The sequence below is a fragment of the Cyprinodon variegatus genome, unplaced genomic scaffold, assembly GCF_000732505.1.
Source record: "Cyprinodon variegatus isolate N-32 unplaced genomic scaffold, C_variegatus-1.0 Scaffold373, whole genome shotgun sequence".
In the NCBI taxonomy this organism is placed as follows: Eukaryota; Metazoa; Chordata; class Actinopteri; order Cyprinodontiformes; family Cyprinodontidae; genus Cyprinodon; species Cyprinodon variegatus.
The window spans coordinates 312,227-330,975 of record NW_015150826.1 but is presented as its reverse complement, the minus strand read 5'-3'; the positions used below and the strand labels follow the sequence as shown (position 1 = coordinate 330,975).

Below are 18,749 nucleotides of genomic sequence, written 5' to 3'. Positions count from 1 at the left end.
ATTGCTGGCCAATGTTGTCATGGTTACTTAGGTCAGACACACCTGGATCAATCATCCTGCAATAAAAGACATATAACCCATTCTGATGTTTTTATATCTATTGTCAATGACTATTTTCTTTGTTTGACCATTTTATCAAACCCTTATCTAAGATTCGAAAGTACAAATTAACTAATATGCTGATTGAACCAATCATATTGGGTCAATATTTGTATCGGCCAATGCTGAAAGCTGCAATATTAGAAATAAAAAAATGTATAACAAGACCTCCCTGCTGTATATCCATCCATAAAGGCTGAATGCAAGGCCTGATTAGTGTTTTTTTTATCAAAAAGATCATAAGTCTTCAACACAACATTTTCTTTTTTTATTGGAAAAGTCATTTTACTCTCTTTTTAAGCTTTGAATGATTTGGAAATGATACCAGCAAAGGGAGAGATCTCTCAAACTATGAAGTACGGTGGTGGTTGCATCATGCTGTGGGGCTGTTTACTGCAGGAGGGATTGATGCACTTCTTCCAGATGTTTTAGAAACATGCTTTTTGTTTTTATGCTGATCTGGTTTACGTCTCTGATTGTTCCAACTTTGAGAAACTGTAAATACTTTCAGCTAACATAACTGACCAGGAAGAGAGAAACCCTTTGTTCTGATTGGTCAGAGGACCGGTTCAAAATGCACAAATGGAGAATCAGTCTGTTGTTACTATAACTAGTCTAGTTATAGTAACAACAAAGCGGCGCTTCCTGCAGACTAGTCTCCCTCCAGACAACGGGCCGGTCTCACAGTCTCACAGCGACCAACGTGACCAACGTTCACGCTTTGGAAGGGAACCTAAAGTCGTCTCATACCTTCAGCTTCCAGGTGTGATTCGCCCCTGAGGCCGGTCGCCTCCTGCTGATCAAAGAGGATCAGAGTGAACAAAGAATGGAGTTTTTGCTGATATTTTCTGACTCCATCAGGTGATTGAAGCTGAGCCCAGGTCCGATCTGATCATGTGCTGAAGTCTTGTCAGACTCTTTATCTGCTCCATCATCAGAGCCTCACACCATGCGATCGTTATTCCATCAAAGCTCTGGAAGAACCGTCAACTTTTAATCTTTCGTCAGCTGGAACAGCAACGAGAACCGGGTTCAGCTCACTGGGTTCTGTGCGCTGATCTGAGTGAAGCGGACAAGGTCGGGACACCAATCCGCAGCATACAGTCAACAGAATCGTTTCACGCAACACTTCAGCCTGTCAAATTCCTTCTGTTGACCCGGCCGTGACTCCTCCCCACTGGGAGGGCGGGCCCGCTCATATCAAGAGCCGGGTCAAGCTGATTTTGGACCCTCTTAGCTGGTCTCTGGCTGCTGCTCGGCCGTCTGAATAAAACAATTAGGGACTCTGGGTTTCTTTTGGCAGCTGGACTGCCATGCTTTTTCATTTCAACTCTTCATAACTTTCAGCAGTTATGACAGAAAACAGATAATGCAGAAGGTTGGAGAAATCAGAGATCTGAAGAGACCATCAGGTAGAGCTGGGAGGGGCAAAACCCTTCAATTTAATTCAATTTAGTTTATTTCTATAACACCAAATTAGAACAAATGTCATCTCAAGGCACTTTACAATTCAACCAGATCATCCAGGCTGATTGATTTAAAGTTTTCTACCTTAGGAAAACCAGTGAAATGCATCGACTGATTCACTCGAATGCAATCCCTCACACTAAGCATGCTTGTAGCGACAGTGGAGAGGAAAAACTCCCTTTGAACAGGAAGAAACCTCTAGAAGAACCAGGCTCAGTGTGAGGCGCCATCTGCTGAGGCCGACTGGGGTTCAAGGAGACAGAAGCAGACATAGAAAAAGAAGCATAGATACAAATGAACTTGTCAACCAGCTCCACAGGCGGCCCCGTCCAGGAAACACAGCCAGGCAGAGGAGCTCCGAGCCAGCTCCCATGTCAGAGGATGAAGAGAGCACATCCAGTTAGTCACAGAGAAACAGGACTACACTGAAAAACAGGCCAAGCTCCAACATCTATAAACCAAGGTGTTGATGGCAGCAGCACAGCTGATATTTCTCTCCAGGATGGAGTCACAGCCAAACAGGAACAGACCAGATGAAGCTACTATGAGAAAAAGCAGAGAGAGCAGAACGTTAGAGATTGAACTAACAGATTCTGCAGAGTGGGAGAATAGAGATAGAATGAAGCAGAATGATGAAAAAGGGGTCCCTATGTCCTCCAGCAGTCTAAGGCTATAGCAGCATAACTATAGAGATAGATCAGGATAACCTGAGCCACTGTTACTATAAGCTTTATCAAAAAGGAAAGTTTTAAGCCTAGCCTTAAAAGTAGACAGGGTGTGTTCCAGCAGCACTTCTAGATAACATACAGCTAGAATCACCAAACATCTGCTGGTTTCCTTCTTTCCTTACTGGATTAGATGGTTCTTCATCAACACGCTCCTTCTGTCGAATATATCTCCACTGGTAGATTAAAGCTTACTTAGTTAGATTTTAGCAGTTTGTTTTTGTACCAAAATTTTATCGCTAATCTAGAAGCTTTATGTTAGTCTGCTTTATCCATTCTGGGTTCATTGTCCTGAAGAAACACCCACCAGGTTCTGGTTTCAACTCCCGATTTGACAGGAAGTCAGAAAATTTCAATTCAATCTGGAATCCCAAAGTATGATGCTGCCACCACCATGTGTGACAGCAAGTTCAGCTTTTTATTTCAAAGCTTCTTCATAAAATATTCATTCAGTAAACATTTGGATGGTTTCAAGTAAAGTTGAAGGATAGTCCTGGTAGAGGCCCACAGAATGATGACTCCACTGCCGTGCTTGACCTCTTCCTTCGTAAAGAAAACCCAGTCAGGATCCCGTTTGTCCCCAAAGCGGAGCGAGAAGGAGAACTGACGCTCTCGTTGTTTTTCCGTCAGACGGATGTGATGCACCAGAGTGTGTTTGAGCTGATCCACACTGAAGACCAGCAGGAGTTCAAGAGGAACCTGCACTGGGCCCTGAACCCCCCGGTCAGCCTGGAGCCCCCCACCGATCCTGCAGGTTTGTTTCCCAAACACTCAGCCCAGCTTCCTTCCTGCAGATATCCTGGTTTCTGTGTTTAAACTTCTGATGGTGAGGTCAGGAAGCTGCGAGGAGCGGCGACCTTCCAGCTCGCCCCCAGATACTCTAACTGTACACAGCAGTTTACACGGCTGTCACTGTGAGTTAGGCTCACAGCAGCAGCAGCTCATGTAGGTCAGCCCATCCTCCCATCAACCATCTCTGCTTCAACACGTTTTCACTCAGCTGTGTCTAACGCGTTCAGGTGTGGAAGCGACGTCCTCCCGCCCGGTCAGCTACAGCCCCGACCAGCTCCCGCCTGAAAACTCCTCCTTCCTGGAGCGAGCCTTCGTCTGCCGCTTCCGCTGCCTGCTGGACAACTCCTCGGGTTTCCTGGTGAGTCCGAAAGGTTTCCTCTCTTTCACCGGGAAACGTTTTAGAGCTCAGATCCAATCAGATTAATTTTTCTGATCTGCTCTGGAGATAACCTCACTGGACCCCTGATCTCTGTCCACTTGTAATCTACCTTATTTGCATTCTGTCACAAATAAACAGGGTTCAAACAAATGCTTGAAATCCTTCAAAAACCTTGAATTTCAATGTTTTTTTTAAGGTTTTTCTCAATATACCTTAATATCATATAACGAGAGAAAAAAAAATAATTAACCACTGGGTCCGGTGCACCTCATTAAAGCTTTTGCTTCAGTTTCCTGTTAGTCTGTTGTCATGACAACCTGACTCCCAAATGGACAGAATGTTGAATGAACATGAGGGGAGGATGGAGGATGATTTTAATGAACTGCTAACAGAAAATATAAAGTATAGACAAATGGCTCTAAAATCAAGCGAACCAACATTAGGAAAACGGCAAAGCGCAGAAAAGAGATTTTGTTTTTTGCAGTCATGTGAGAGGTACGACACACAGGCACTAACCTAACCGTTAATTATCTATCCTAACTGTTAGATACATGCTAGGCTACGCAGAGGCGTAGCCAGAAAAACGATGGCCAGGTAATAAACAATGCTCACCGAAAGTGGATAAGCGGCAGAACCTCGGGTTCCAACAGGAAAATTAACAAGCAGAATATCCATATTTTCTAAATATAGACTAACTATACATTCCCACAGACTTTGCTAACAAATAGACGCATATATTTAAACATCCGTGCTTTCTAGATAAAAGTTATAGGGGATAAAATTATTTTAGGTTTGAGTTCTGGAGCGAACATCTTTTCCTTTGTCATTACTTAACTACTTTTATCAATAATCATTCTGTGTAAAATTGATATTTACAAAACTAATACCTACATAAATGGATTATTTAATACGTTTTTACTAAAATAGTTATCTGGGACTTGCAGAGACACATAATTTTCTCTTTACCCCAGAAAACAGTAAATCTATTTCTGAAAAGAGCAGGAATCATCTTTAATGTTAGTTTATTGATGTGCATAATTAACCGCAGTGTTTATGTTGTCAAATAATTAATAAAATATGAAAAATTAAAATGTTTTAAATATTTTACGTGAGAGTATTACTGCTGCCACCGTCTGTATTAGAGGGAACAAATGGTAGGGGTCCTGGCCCCCCAACTAGCTCTGCCCCCTGGGTATACGTGACGTAGAAGCGCTGCTATAGCGGAGGGTGATTCTGACAAGACGTCATTCCAAGCATTAAACACCTGCACTGGAGTGAGAGAATAGAGATAGAATGAAGCAGAATGATGAAAAACGGGTCCCCATGTCCTCCAGCAGTCTAAGCCTATAGTAGCTTAATTTTAGACATAGCTTAGGATAACCTGAGCCACCCCTGGCCCCCCATCTAGCTCCGCCCCTGGGTATACGTGACGTCGAAGCGCTGCTATAGCGGAGGGTGAGTCTGACAAGGCGTCATTCCAAGCGATTAATCCCCTGCGCTGGACGCGTGCATTCATCAGGAAGGAAGAATCCAGTCACTCCGCCTCGTTTTAGTTTAGTTAAAGTAATAGAAGAGTTTCATTACACTGTCGCTCAGTTAGTGGGTCAAAACTTAAAATGTAACACTTGTTATCTTTTGCTGTCGTTATGGGATTGTTTGAACCGATTAAGGACGTTTGTTGGATGGATAATTAATGGTTAAAACTGAATTGATCGTGACTAAAATAGCTCTGCGGTCCTTTCCACATGTCTGTTGTTTTCCTGCTAAATGGAATATAAGATAGTTTAATAAGATGTTAAGTATATTATATAAAAATATAGCAATGCATATTAATTTTATGCTTAAAATTATTTAGACTCCTACATTTTTTTGAGAGTTTTATTAATTTCAAACACTCTAGTACATTTTCTATGCGCTGACCAGCTGCTTGGCGTATTTTCTAAGCATGATTTGACATAATGTTTTTTAAATTAAATTTGCTTTTATTTACTTAGCGGCAATTCATATCATGTCATGTTAAGTCACTTTACAAAGTCAATGCCATAAATGGTCCAGACAAATTGGTCTTTCTAAGGAAACCCAGCAGACTGCATCGAGTCATAAGGAGCTGATAATTACAGCCGATTTATAACGTTAAGGTATAAGTTGACCTCTGACCTTGAAAAGCCTTGAAAGGTATTTGAATTTGAGCATGAAAAGGTGTATGATCCCTGCATGAAGGGCAGCAGATGGCTTCCTGAAGGGATCTACATGATGCAGAAGGTTTACTTTGGGAATTAGTGGTCATTACATCATTACAGCCAGTCTGTTTCACCATGCGTGACGTTTGGCTAACGGTGACTGATGGTGTCCAACAGGCTGAGAGGAGCAGGTCTGAGGGACCAGCAGCAGAGACTGAATCATTTCTCCCGCTGTCTCATTAATTAATGGATGACTGATGGTGAGATGCTGACCATGAAATGCCTTCCTTGCAGCCGCTGAGCATCCAGGGCAGACTGAAGTTCCTCCACGGTCAGAGCCGTCCGCAGAGCGGGAGCATCAGCCCACCTCAGCTGGCCCTGTTCGCCGTGGCGACACCGCTGCAGCCTCCCGCCATCCTGGAGATCAGAACCAAGAACATGATCTTCAGGACCAAACACAAGCTGGACTTTACGCCTATGGCGTGCGACGCTAAGTACGTCCTGCTATGACCTGAACCGGTCTACTCTAGCCTGGTTGCTGTGTGTAACGCTGTGTCTGGTTTCCTGGACCGTTTAGGGGGAAAATCGTCCTGGGATACACCGAGGCCGAGCTGAGGGTGCGAGGATCCGGCTACCAGTTCATCCACGCCGCTGACATGCTTTACTGCGCAGAAAACCACGTTAGAAGTAAGTCAGCTGCTGCTGCTTCTCCCTAGTTAACCATATCGGATGACCCGGTTAGTCGGCGTGACGCCCGCCCCGCTGCCACACTCTGATACACATCCAATCAGGCAGCGATGATCCTAAATTTTCCACTCAGACTTAGAGATCCAACAGCTGGAAAGAAGTTCTCTGCTTCTGGTTTTACACCAGATCAACCTTTTACAGCTGATGTTAAACAGCTCAGCATGGTGAGAATCATCAGCAGAAGGAAAGTCTGTAATCTCACAGGATGGGAATCAAAACAAGGAAATGGAACTAATCCCTGCAAACAAATAATCCAAGTTTTACAGCTGATGTTTGTTAGAAAAGAAACCGTAAAGGGGTGATAAAATCATTCCATAGGGTATCTGGTCCTTGGTTAAAAGCCCCAGAATAAAACGACAGGTTTTCTTCCTTTTATGGCAGGGGTCACCAACGCGGTGCCTGCGGGCACCAAGGGGCCCTCAAGGACCCCATGGGGTGCCCTCAACGCCCTCTGAAAACAGCAACTCAGCAGTGGGCTAAGATTGAAATTTTATTTTATTCTGTGACTCTTCTTTTTAATCATTTATAGAGCATTTCATCATAGTAATCATATAGGGCATTTTAGCATTTATAGAGATTTTAAAATTATAATGTTTAAAGGAAAATTAGAAATTAATAGTTAACAATAAAAATGTGTTTAATTTGGATGAAGTTTAGGTGAACGCCAGAGAGACAAATACTTCGTTACTGTACTCAAGTAGATTTTTCTGATATTTTTACTTTACTACTTATTTTTATGGTGACTTTTTACTTCTACTCCTTACATTTTTACACAAATATCTGTACTTTCTACTCCTTACATTTTAAAAATTGGCTCGTTACTTTAGTTTTGAATCATTTCAATGGAGTTACCGTTATTATTTTTCACGTCATCAATACCAAATTCAATCTAATTGGATGGGAATCTACGTTGCATTTGACGCACCACTACAAGATGAATCGACAGATTCGGCGGTATTCATTCACGGCAAATCATTGCAGCTTGGTGGCGGTGGCGTTAGCATAGTAGCATGGACGACGAGATGATTGAAAATGAACACAACGGAGATCTAGTCCTATTGGCAGACATCCATTTAAAATGTAGGCAACGGCATGAAAAAAGTGGTTTCTACTTTTACTTTTATACTTTAAGTAAATTTACAAGCCTGTACTTTGTTACTTTTACTTGAGTAAAGAAGTTTAATCAGTACTTCCACTTTTACCAGAGTATTTTTTAACAAAAGTATCTGTACTTTTACTCAAGTACGGAAAGTGAGTACTTTTGCCATCTCTGGTGAACGCTGACCCCTCTTGTTCGTGGGTCAGTATTGGTAGCCCTTCCTATGATGCAATAGCCATGAAGTAGCCCTCAGCCTTGAAATGGTTGGTGACCCCTGCTTTATGGTATGACCATGAATATTTAGATGAGCTGTGCTCTGATTGGTTGGTTCGAGTGAAGCTGCTGAGCAGATGCATCATAGCAACAAGCACTCACTCACTGAAACATTGAATTGTTGATATGGTAGGGTGACCAGACGTCCTCTTTTTCTCGGACATGTCCTACTTTTCATACATAAAAAAAATGTCCAGGGGGAATTTCAAAATCGTCCGGGATTTTGTTCGACTACAGTGCAGCATGCAGTCGAAACACACCCGCCAGCTCTGGGGCTGGTCCGGGAACTGCGGCGCATTGAGGCAGGGAGCCAGCGAGGGATGGAGTGAACGAACCCGACCGGATGACTGTAGCCTGGACACCAAGGGCCCCATACTTCCTCTCTCCTCCCTTACGGGCCCCCAGCCGCCCTCCTCCAGCTGAGGACGGGCGGCTCATGGCTCTCTGCCAAGGTCTGGTCCAGTCACTGGCTCCCCTCAAACCCAAATCTGGTCACCCTAGGTATGCTAGCATTGCTATCAACAGCTTAGCGACAGAATCATACTTCCAGGTCGCGGCTGTTATGGCCTTACGGTCGGAACAGCCCCCCGTTTCAGTAAAGGAAGTTTAGCAAATCCTGCTTTGAAGATTTTGAAAGCTGTCTTTGGTAAAATGCTTCATCAAATGAACAGCTGAGCATCAATCTTTGCAGGGATCCATGCCTGTTGAGTCTTTGGATCCTTGGGAAGACTGTGAAAATAGAACGCTGCATTTCTGCCCGTGGTTCTGGCTCATTTTTAACAGAGAAACTGCCTGCTTTGTAATTCTTGTAGAAGTAAACCCAACTGTAGGCTAAACAGCTAAACTGGTGTCTTCCATCTTCCTCTATTAATGTTCTCGGGCTGTGAACCAGTGGGCTGGTCTGGATGTCACTTTCAGGGCGTGACTGAAGTACAGGAGAAAACCAAATAAGGAAACATCCCCAAATTTACGTCAATTTAGGGCTTCGTTTGAATTCATCCATATTAAGGTGGAAGTTTAGAGGTGTTGATGGAGTTTGAACTTCTCTGTACGTCTATTTCACCCTCTGAACTATCGTTATTCATCTATGAAAATGGAAACTAGATTTTGCATTCTACGACCCCTTTAAGGTTACGATGGTCCAGACTTTGATTAGACCACCACAGCATCTTAATTCTTTTCTTTTTCAGTCGTTTTCTTCCTGACAAGCTGCTGATTTTGGTCTCATCAAGTCTTGATTTTCATTTAAATGAAGATTTGAGTTTCCAGGGAAAATTCTTTCTCATTCAAATCCCAGTCTGTGAACCATAATGACGCTCCAATATACTGGAATTGGTCCAAAAACATGACGTAAACCAGTCTAGTTCTGTTCCCTGATCCCTGCAGCAGCATCAAACCTTTCTAAGATAATAATTCAGTCGATTATAAAAAAGAAAATCTTAATTCTGATGCCAACACTGGCGTTTTAGGAAGGACTGGTTTTGAGTCTGCGGCAGTGAAGCCGAGCCGGTTCTCCACCCGCTGTGGACCCCTGTGACCCAGCTGTCACTGCGGCTGAGGTCAGACCTCTGCTCTTCTCATTACTGTGACATCTGCTGCTGGTGGTGCAGGCTGTAATGCAGGCTTTGAACTGATGGAGCCCCTGCTGCGTCTCTTCACTAGTGTTTGGATAAATGCATGGATGCAGACCCGGCAGAACGAAGAAGCGGATGCTGTCAAAGATTCGGTTAAATAGAGGGAAATGCAGCATAAAATTAGGCTTTTAAATGGATCAGGACAGTTTGATGCACAGGATGAGGGTTTTATTCTCTGACAGAAAGGAAAAGGACTTTTTTTCTGCTGGTATTTTCATCCTGTGACTGAAGCTTTGATGATTGTTGGTCTAACATCGTTTGAGTCCCAAATAGAGATACTCCAACGTCTTCTCCGCTGTGGTTTCAGTGATAAAGACTGGTGAAAGTGGCCTGACCGTCTTCCGGCTGCTCACCAAAGACAACCGATGGAAGTGGGTCCAGTCCAACGCTCGGCTGGTTTACAAGAACGGGAAGCCGGACTACATCATCGCCACCCAGAGGCCTTTGGCGTCAGTGCTTCTCTCTTATCCTCCCACTTTTCTTCAGGGTTTTCCTTCACTGATGTTTTTGTTTCTTCATCTGCAGGGAGGAGGAAGGAGGAGAACACCTGAGAAAGAGATCTATGCACCTCCCCTTCACCTTTGCCACCGGAGAGGCTCTCCTGTACCAAACCAGCCACCCGCTGCACGGCTTCCCCGATCCGTCCCACGGTAAAGCCAGAGGCAGCAAGTCCAAGAAGGGCAAAATGGACAAGAGCTCCTCAGATGAACTCAACCCTAACTCTCTGCTGGGGGCGCTGATGAGTCAGGATGAGTCCGTGTACGTCTGCCAGCCGGATGCGGAGCCTCGGACGTTCTTCCACGGCGGCGGTCCCGGTGAGTCGGACGCCTTGTTGAGCAGCGGCAGCTGGAACCTCGTCTCCAACCGGCAGCTTGGGACGTGCAACGGGGACGGCTTCGACCCTCTTCTGTCGACGTTGGACTCTCTGTCCCTGGACGGAGACGAAGCTTGCACCAACAGTGAGCTCTTCAGCGCTCTGGAGAGTCTGGGCCTCAACGCCGACGACCTGGAGCTGCTGCTGCTGGACGAGCGGATGATGCAGGTGGAGCTGGATCCCAGCCACGTCCCCTCTCTGAGCGACCTTCTCACCAACAACGAGATCCTCACATACGTCCAGGACACTCTGCAGGGTGAGCCAGGGAGCGGTGGCCAGGCTGCGGACTCTGCCGCCCTGCAGCCGATCTTGGCACCTGCTCCCCCTCTGGACCAGAACGCCTTCAGGCAGCCCATCGTCCAGCTGTCCCAGCAGATGCAGCAGCATCTCCAGTCACCCTTACATCCTGCTGTGGTGCAAGCCGACAATCCAATCAGTTTATCCGACAGTCTCTGGGTGGAGAACCATCATCAGACCCAAGTCATAGATCCACAGCTGGACGCTGAGCATCTAGACCCACATCTGGAGTCCCCCTGGCAGCTGCAGATAAACACGGAGAGCACAGATTCACCGGGTTTCCAGAACGGATCTCACATCCCAAACCAGAGCTCAGCTTTCCTCCCAGATTACAGCATCTCCAACCCTTTGGACGGCTGCACCGGTCTGCTGAACGGCGGGAAGGCGGCGGACATCTGTCAGCGTCTGGGCGTCGTCGCCACGGCGCTGCAGCCAGCACATCTGGGTCCGCAGAGACAGGCGTCGGCGAACTGTGGGGTGCATGAAACGCCGCAGCTCGTCTCTCTGCCGGCGCTCAGCTGCAGCATGTTCAGCCCTGCAGCCGACGGAAAGGTGAGAGGTCAGGAGGCGACGCTAACATGATGGGATGTTTGACTTCCTGTTAGGTCAGAGATTAACTCTACATTCCCAGTTTATTTTATTAGATTAAAAAATAACTCACATTTTTAGTTGTAGAGTTCAGTTTGGTGAATTTAAACTTTCAAAGTCTGATATCTCAGTAGAATGGAAATCCAACCAAATATCAAAAAGATCTGCAGCCCTGCGCTGCTCCATTTCCCTGTCGGGAAAATAGATTATTTGATTTCTGAGTCGGCTGTGGCGGCCTGGGGCCGGCAGGGAGCTCAGAGTAGACCGCCATGATGAAAGAGGACATGTCATGTAAATACGATGAGGGAGAGACGCTCAGTCACTTTACATCCAGAGATTTCACATCCTAGACGAAGCTCTGCTTGGCTTTATACTGCTGACTGACTGCTGAGTGGAATCACATTATGTTCATTCTGTGAATAATCCTGACTTCTGCTCGGACTGTCCTGATTGGCTCCAGTGCTGCGCTGCAGGATTCCTGGATCACTGGGCAGGAAGGTTTAGCTCTGATCCTGCACACGGTGGCTGACAGTTACTGAAATGCTGCTGCAAACAAGAAAACGTCTCAGAAAAGGTTCCAGTTAAACGGTTGCTGGGATGATTTTATATTTTTCCTGATTCATTTAGTCTCAGACTGTCAGGTCTAACACCTAAAACACTTTAAAACAAGGAAAGAAAGGCACAGAGTCAGAATTATTTTTCCTCGCGAGGAGAGTAGGAAGAGACCCTGCAGGTACATTTCCACCCCACTCTGCCGGTCTTCAGCTTTCTCCTCGCTATTTATTAAAGTCAGGGGGGGGGTCCCTAGTTACACAAGCTGAGGTTGCGCTAAAGCAATAGGAAACAAGTAATACAATTCAATTTGGTTTCGTTAAGCTTGAGCCAATTTCCTGAGAGTTGACCTATACTTTTTATGCAATTCCTCTCTGAAACAGTAATATGTCACACATTATACATCATAATAGTTCATTGGTACACAACCCAAGAAATACAAACAGAGTAAGAGTATAAGAGAAATATTTCTAACACAGACCTTCTACATGTACTGATAGTAGAAATATGTGCAGCGGTTTCTGTGGTATTGATTCAGTTTGGTGAATATTAAAGACTGTTTAACACTGAAAAGTAAAGTCAAGAGTAATCAGTGTATATTTTGCGCCTGATACCAGTGACTTTTATCGTCTTTCTTTTTTTAAAATTTTATTTTAATTAACTCTGCATTTAATCTATGCCCTTGGAGCAGTGGGCTGCCATTGTGCTGGGCCTGGGGAGCAGTGTGGGGTTTAAGGGCTGGTTATATTCCCACAGCAGGGTGTCGCAGTGAGCTTGTCGCAGGTATGATGCAGATATTTGTGATTTATTTTGAATCTTATTCCACACCACAACGCAAGCGGGACAATCATGAACTAGCTGTGAGTTTAGATACGTTCGAGGAGGTTAGGGTATCGACAATGGAGGGACATGAGGAAAAGAGCGGGGATCCAGGTGGGAAAAGAGTTCCAGCTCGCTCTTCTAGCTGGTCCATCTTCACCAGTCATTTTCCACAATAGTGGTCATACCAACAGCTTCTGTAGCCGGTAAGGTATTGGTACCTAGAGCGGATGTAGATTTGACCAATCAGAGGCCTCCTGTCTGCAGCACTGTCTGCGGTCACCTGCAATTTTGGAGAGGTGCACAAGAGTGTCTGCGGAAGAGGCATGGACGTCTCTGCGTTCACTGCCCTATGCAGACAACCTGGTTTCCAAGTATAAATCAGCCTTAAGGGTGTCTGTGGGAGTGTCAGGATTCCACTAGGTGCCCTAACCACTCCCCAAACACCGATACAAAACCAGGCTTCCTGTTTGCAGGACAGGTAACTTACCACTTGAGCTAGCCAGCCGCCTAGCTTTATGCTGAAAAAGAGTTAAACATTAATTAGGGGAAAGATGAAGATGTTGAATAAAAGTTGCTCAAGAATAACTCCTGGTGGGACTCCATGTTTGATCCATAGTTGCTTAGATTAATCATCACAAAATGAGCAGTTAAGTAGCCCCACTTTGCAAAGTGAGCCAATTTAAACAGTGTCTCATGATTTTACTACATTGATTTAGAAATCGCCTTCATGTGTTTGTTAAAGTAATCTTTGGGTCCATAAACAGACTTTGATTGCAGTTTTTAGCCTCAAAGGATCCAGAGTTTGGATGGGTGATCTATTTAGCATTGGTTTTATAATCAAAAAAAAAAAAAACTATGATTTACGCTTCTCCTCAATCACAGCTTGGTGCTCAACCTGCAGAAACACAAACAGGAAACTGGTGTTATTTAAAGAAATTCATCATTTTCAGTTTTACTAACTGTCCTGGATCAGCTGGGCCTTCCTGTTCTCTCATCGCCGGTGTGGTCTCTCCGTGCATGACAGCAGCGTTTGAGCAGAACAAACAAACTGCCAGATCTGGGTAAAGATGGAATGAATCATGAGTGAGAACGGGACAGCGAAGCGGCAGAGAAAGCGAGTACAATAATGAATAGAGTGAGGCCGGGATGAGCCCAGAGAGGCGGCCGGGCCCAGCAGGCATCTCCTCCTCCCCGCTGCATTCAGCCTTTTCTGTTATTCTTCAGGGTCAGTGGCTGTCGCTGAAAGAAAAATACTGGCATGCGGGCCAGTCAGGCATGAGCGCCGCTGACCTACAATTTATCTGTCATCATTACCTAATGCTGCAAACACAGGATGGGGGGCGCATGGAAACACGGCTCACAGCACTGAAACTGTCTCTGCAGGGAGATGCATACAGTACACACGGAGCAGGACGCTGGTTTAAAGCTTTATCTACAGGAATAGATGGAAAACAGATGAATTAACAAAAGTCTGAACTTTTAATTGCACCAAACTGGTGAGCAACTGCCAAGAGGAAGGCAGCTAAACTTGTCCAAAATGTCTAGATGCTTTAGGATCTCTTGGGGCCTTGCAAGGCCCAGCAGCCGATACCATGGATGAGAAATCTGTTTCTTCCTGACGAAACTAGAAGAAAGTCCTGGTAATAGAAAATATTTTAGAGAAATAGTTCCATAGAAAGTAAACTCACTATATCCACCAGGCTACATGAGGAGAAATCTTTATCAGAATACAGTGACAAAAATTAAGAATTTATATAATTTTTATATTGGTGTATATTAAGTATATATAATACAAATCTAGATGAATGAATATGTAAAAGAATTTACTAATAGCCTTTAAATTGTGAGAAAAGGTTTTCATGTATACATTTAGGGCTGAAACAATTAATCAGATTAATCGTGATTAATCAGTTATTTAAATAATTGTCAGTTAATTTAGTAATCGATTTATTGTTAACTAGAGTATAGGGACTCTAAAACACAATTTAGCTGACTGAGTGACCCACTTAGAGCTGTAATTATATCAAAATTGTAAAAAAAAATTAAAAAAAAGTAAACATTTTGCATTTAAGATGAAAAAAAAAATGTTTTCATCTGCAATATGCTTTATCCTACGGAAGAGGATTAGGGCCACTGAAATTTTTTTTTAAAAAGTTAACAGATTTTTTTATTTTGTTTCAGTATAATTTGAGACAAAAAGTCAGAATTCTGATTTTTTTCTCTGAATTTTGACTTTAATATCAGAAATCTGACTTTAATTTTAAAATTCTGATTTTTTTTCTCAGAATTCAGACGTATTTTTCAGTATTCTGACTCACTCTGAATTCTGACAGCTAACAAACATGTTAGCATCAAGCCGTAGCCATGTCTGTTTTAGAGACTAAACTAGCTCTCTTGCTTTAATCACCTTCTGCTCTTCCATTAATGAAAAAGTCGCCTTATTCCGTCATTTTCCACCAATGTGTTCCTGTTCCTCCCAAACAACTCACATCTTTGTCAGTGAAGCTGAGTGCTCCACATCTCTTCCTTCATGGTGCCCATCTACATTAAGATCCACAATTCTGAGATTAAAGTCAGAATTCCGACTTTTTTTCCCATATTAAACTGAAATAATATTTAAAAATCAGTTCACTTTTTTATTTTTTCAGTGGCCCTAATCCTCTTCCATACTATCCATCCACTCATCAAGTGGAAAACTTTTGTTACATCTGGTTTGATTTAGTAAAAAGTCCTCTTTACGGAATCTTTGGCTATACGATTATTAATCGAAATAATAATTGACAGATTAATCAATTTGCAAAGTAATTGTTAGTTGTAGCCAAACTCAGATTCCACCAGCTGGGTTCTTCTTCTTTCATTTCTTCTGCTATGCTTTCCTCCCTGGTTTATAGACAATGAATCCCACCTCAATGTTATTACTGGATTTGGGGCTGATGAAGTCAAAATATTCACCAAAAGAACCTAAACTTTTCCGTCAATTTGACTTTTCAAGTTTCTTCCGGAATAAACTGGAAGAAACAGTTTCTTTCAAGAACCATGGAAAAATCCTGGAAAAAACCATCATCTGGAAGACAGTTCTAACCCTGGCAGATACAACCAAGTTTTTCTTGTTAGTTGTTGTGTCCGTTATCGTCTGGGATCATCCAATTTGTTTTAAAATCTCTGTGGATTTAACTCTTGCCGAGCCAAAACCGTATAAGTTATTCAAAAAATTGTTTCACTGTAAGCGCCCGCCATCCCTCGACTTTAATTGCGCCGACTTTGGCGTATGTGAGTCAATCAGAACAATATTTATGACAATGTAAAAACACTTAGTCTCATTCGTTTTTGTCAAAAACCAATAGAAAAAGGCTGATTTTCATCAACTTTTGGTCGGCCTGGAGGGGTTTGATGGAAAGGTATAAATCTTTCTGAACGTCTGTGTTTGTTTCCAGGTGGAGAACGGATGCCTCCTCAGCTCTGCCAACGGAGGGTACATCAGGACGTGTCTAATTCCTGGAAGAAACGGAGTGGAGGCGTGCGACATCGCCGTGTCGTGTACCGACGGAGTCTCCAACCTACCAGACCCCCAGAAATCTGGTTTCTTCCTCTGATTGGACGACACAGAGCAGAGGTGGGGCAGACGGACCTGCTTTATTTGTTTTTTTTACATGGAACGACGAGGATCTGATCCTCTTTAAAAGACATTCTCTGTTCACTGCTGTGGTGAAGAAAAAAGTCCAAGAGGACGCCTCTTCCTGAAACGGTTCGAAGCGTCTTCATGCTACCTGGAACGAGTCTGAGAAGGTTCTCCGTCCTCATCGCTGCTGCTTCTGGTCCACCTTTTAAGATTAAGGTCCTCTTATGCAAACAGATGTTGGTTTAATATCCCCGCAGCCTGGGATAATCTGCAGGGCTTAGACTCATTTAAATCTACTAAACAAGAAGCTTTAGTGGAGAGTTTAATGTGGTCACATGGAGCAAACGGGGACAGGAGATCAGGTGGAGCATCTTTATCGTTTATCAGAAGATATTTAAGGAAAACCAACCCCAGTTGGAGATTTTAAAACAATCTGCAGTATCTAAATGTTTTATTTAAAGTGATTTTATGCTCACCGCCGTTTTTTTTTGTTCGGAAAAACGATCAAGAGTATTGGGGGCTTTAAATGCACACAGAGAAATCTATAAAAATAAACTTCTTCTTCTTCTGGAAGTTCTTAAAACAGAAGAAGAACAGGAGCGTAGAAACCCTGATGCTGCATTTTGAGGTTCATCCTGGTTTTCTGGTAAGAGACTCGGTCAGAGACGACCCGGTTTGTTCCAGAAAAGTTCAAAAGCATTTTTAACGTTTCCTGAGCCGAGATGGTCGTAGAAGCTCCAGTTGATGCCTTGTCCAGGAAACAAACTCTTGCCGAATGGGAAAAACCAAACGTATTCAAACCCTCGGCAGAAGATAGGACCTAGCTGTTTAGTTTTCATTTTAAATCTACATCAGATATCACACACACACACAAAAAAAAAAAAAGTATCTCCCGGTTCGATTCAGTCGTGGTTAAAAGTAACTTAACTTTAGGGTGCGTTGGATTTCACTGAGGTTTTTAGACATTGATTTGCTGCATGGCGTTCTTTAAGTGGAATCCTTCACTTTGGTACGACCTCATTTATGTTTCAGCGGTTCTGTAGATCAGCAGCTGCTTTTGTGTCTGTTGTTCCACTTCACTTTTAGCTGTAGGACACTTCGGTAAACAGAGGAGTTCAGGTCCTGATCATCACTCCTCCACCGCCATGCTTTATTAGTGTTCTAAATGCCAGCTGTACTCTGCATTGTTACCAAACATCTCGTCTTTGGTTTCCTGTGGTTTCCTCAGATAAGCTAGCCTACTTCATGCTGCTATGTTGTTCTTAAGGACAATTTCTGCTTCTGACGCATAGCCTCTGCAAACGTCAAATTTGTCTCTTGTGTGCGACCACGCAGAGGTTCTGCAACCGCCGTCATGGACCTAAAAAAATCCTGACTATGCGTTGGACGGTCGTAAACCCGTGCAGACCTCAAGCAGCTGTGATTGGTCCTTGGTATGCCTTTCTGGCTGTCTGTGTGGTCGTCCTTCTGGATTCGGTGCCGGGGCCCGCCATTTTTAAAAACCGAGGAACGACTACAATGGAGAACTACGATGAAAAGGTTAATCGGTCTATTTGCCAACTCCATTAATAGAACCTGTTCCTCTTCAATGTCTAGCAACTCTAGATCCATCTCCATGATCGTGACTTGCAGACACGCGATGGTTGTTTTGAAAGATAAACACTCCCGCTGGCACTGCCAAAGTTCTTGTGAGCATCCGCCGAAGTTCTCTTGAGTTCTCGAATAGGCTCCCCCTTGTGGTTTGGAAACTGCTGTGCGTCCCTAGAAATTCCAGACCGACGGAGCAGAAGCAAACCAGCAAAGCTGGTTCGCGACCAGACCCAAGCGGCATTTGATGTGTGCGTTTGCAGAAGTCTAATCTGCCCTTTAGAGATTCTTGTTCCTTCTGCCTTGGCATGGTATTCCTCAAGACAGAAACCTTTCATAGGGGCGGACACTATTATGATGAATACTGCTGCATCAAATCGTTAAGCCTGAACACACCAAATGCGTCTGATCTGAAGGAAAATCGTGTTGGAGTAGGTCGTGGAGTTTTTTGCAGACTCCTGCAAAAACAATCAAAATAGAAAACTTTACCCATGATAGCAATTCAGGAAGACAGAAAAACAATAAAGTGGTGATCCTGTTTGAGCCTTGCAAAAAAACAAAATAACGAGGGGCAGAAAGAGCAGGTAATAGAAGCTCGTCTCTCTCCCCTATTTATGAAAAGAAAGAAAAAGAAAACCGTCGATAAACTTGACAGATCTCTCTGACAATCACCTCCTACTAATAATAAACCGTCCAGCAGCCTTTACTGCTGCGTTTTCCCTTTCTTTCAATGTAGATCTCATGTTTTTAATAAAAAGGATCTGTCCTGGTTTAAGATGCTGTTCAGTCCTATTAAGTGGGATTTGTTTTACAGCTGCGCTGCTGTTTTGTTTTAATTTTAAAGGGTTTTTATCATCCAAGTCAAATGTTTTAATCTGTGTTCAGCACAGAGACAGAAGTGAAAATAATCAGCACAGATCTGCTTATTCTGCCTAGTTGGAGCCGCTCTATATATCAGTCAGTGTGACGTGGAAAAAAGTCGGATCAGAGACTAAAAAGTTGGATGAAACCAGTA

At 43.7% G+C, this 18,749-nt stretch overlaps 1 protein-coding gene across 1 annotated transcript in view; it reads left to right on the top strand.

The window, feature by feature from the left end:
- The window catches only part of LOC107092269 (aryl hydrocarbon receptor-like), a 35,641-nt gene extending 17,112 nt beyond the window's left edge, over positions 1-18,529 (top strand). Inside the window, exons 5-11 of the mRNA XM_015386637.1 lie at positions 2,922-3,045; positions 3,311-3,441; positions 5,937-6,136; positions 6,220-6,329; positions 9,703-9,844; positions 9,921-11,118; positions 15,963-18,529. Of these exons, the coding sequence (XP_015242123.1) occupies positions 2,922-3,045; positions 3,311-3,441; positions 5,937-6,136; positions 6,220-6,329; positions 9,703-9,844; positions 9,921-11,118; positions 15,963-16,121 (2,064 nt within the window). The 3' untranslated portion in view covers positions 16,122-18,529. The remainder of the gene's footprint in view (positions 1-2,921; positions 3,046-3,310; positions 3,442-5,936; positions 6,137-6,219; positions 6,330-9,702; positions 9,845-9,920; positions 11,119-15,962) is intronic.
- Positions 18,530-18,749: the final 220 nt, after the last annotated feature.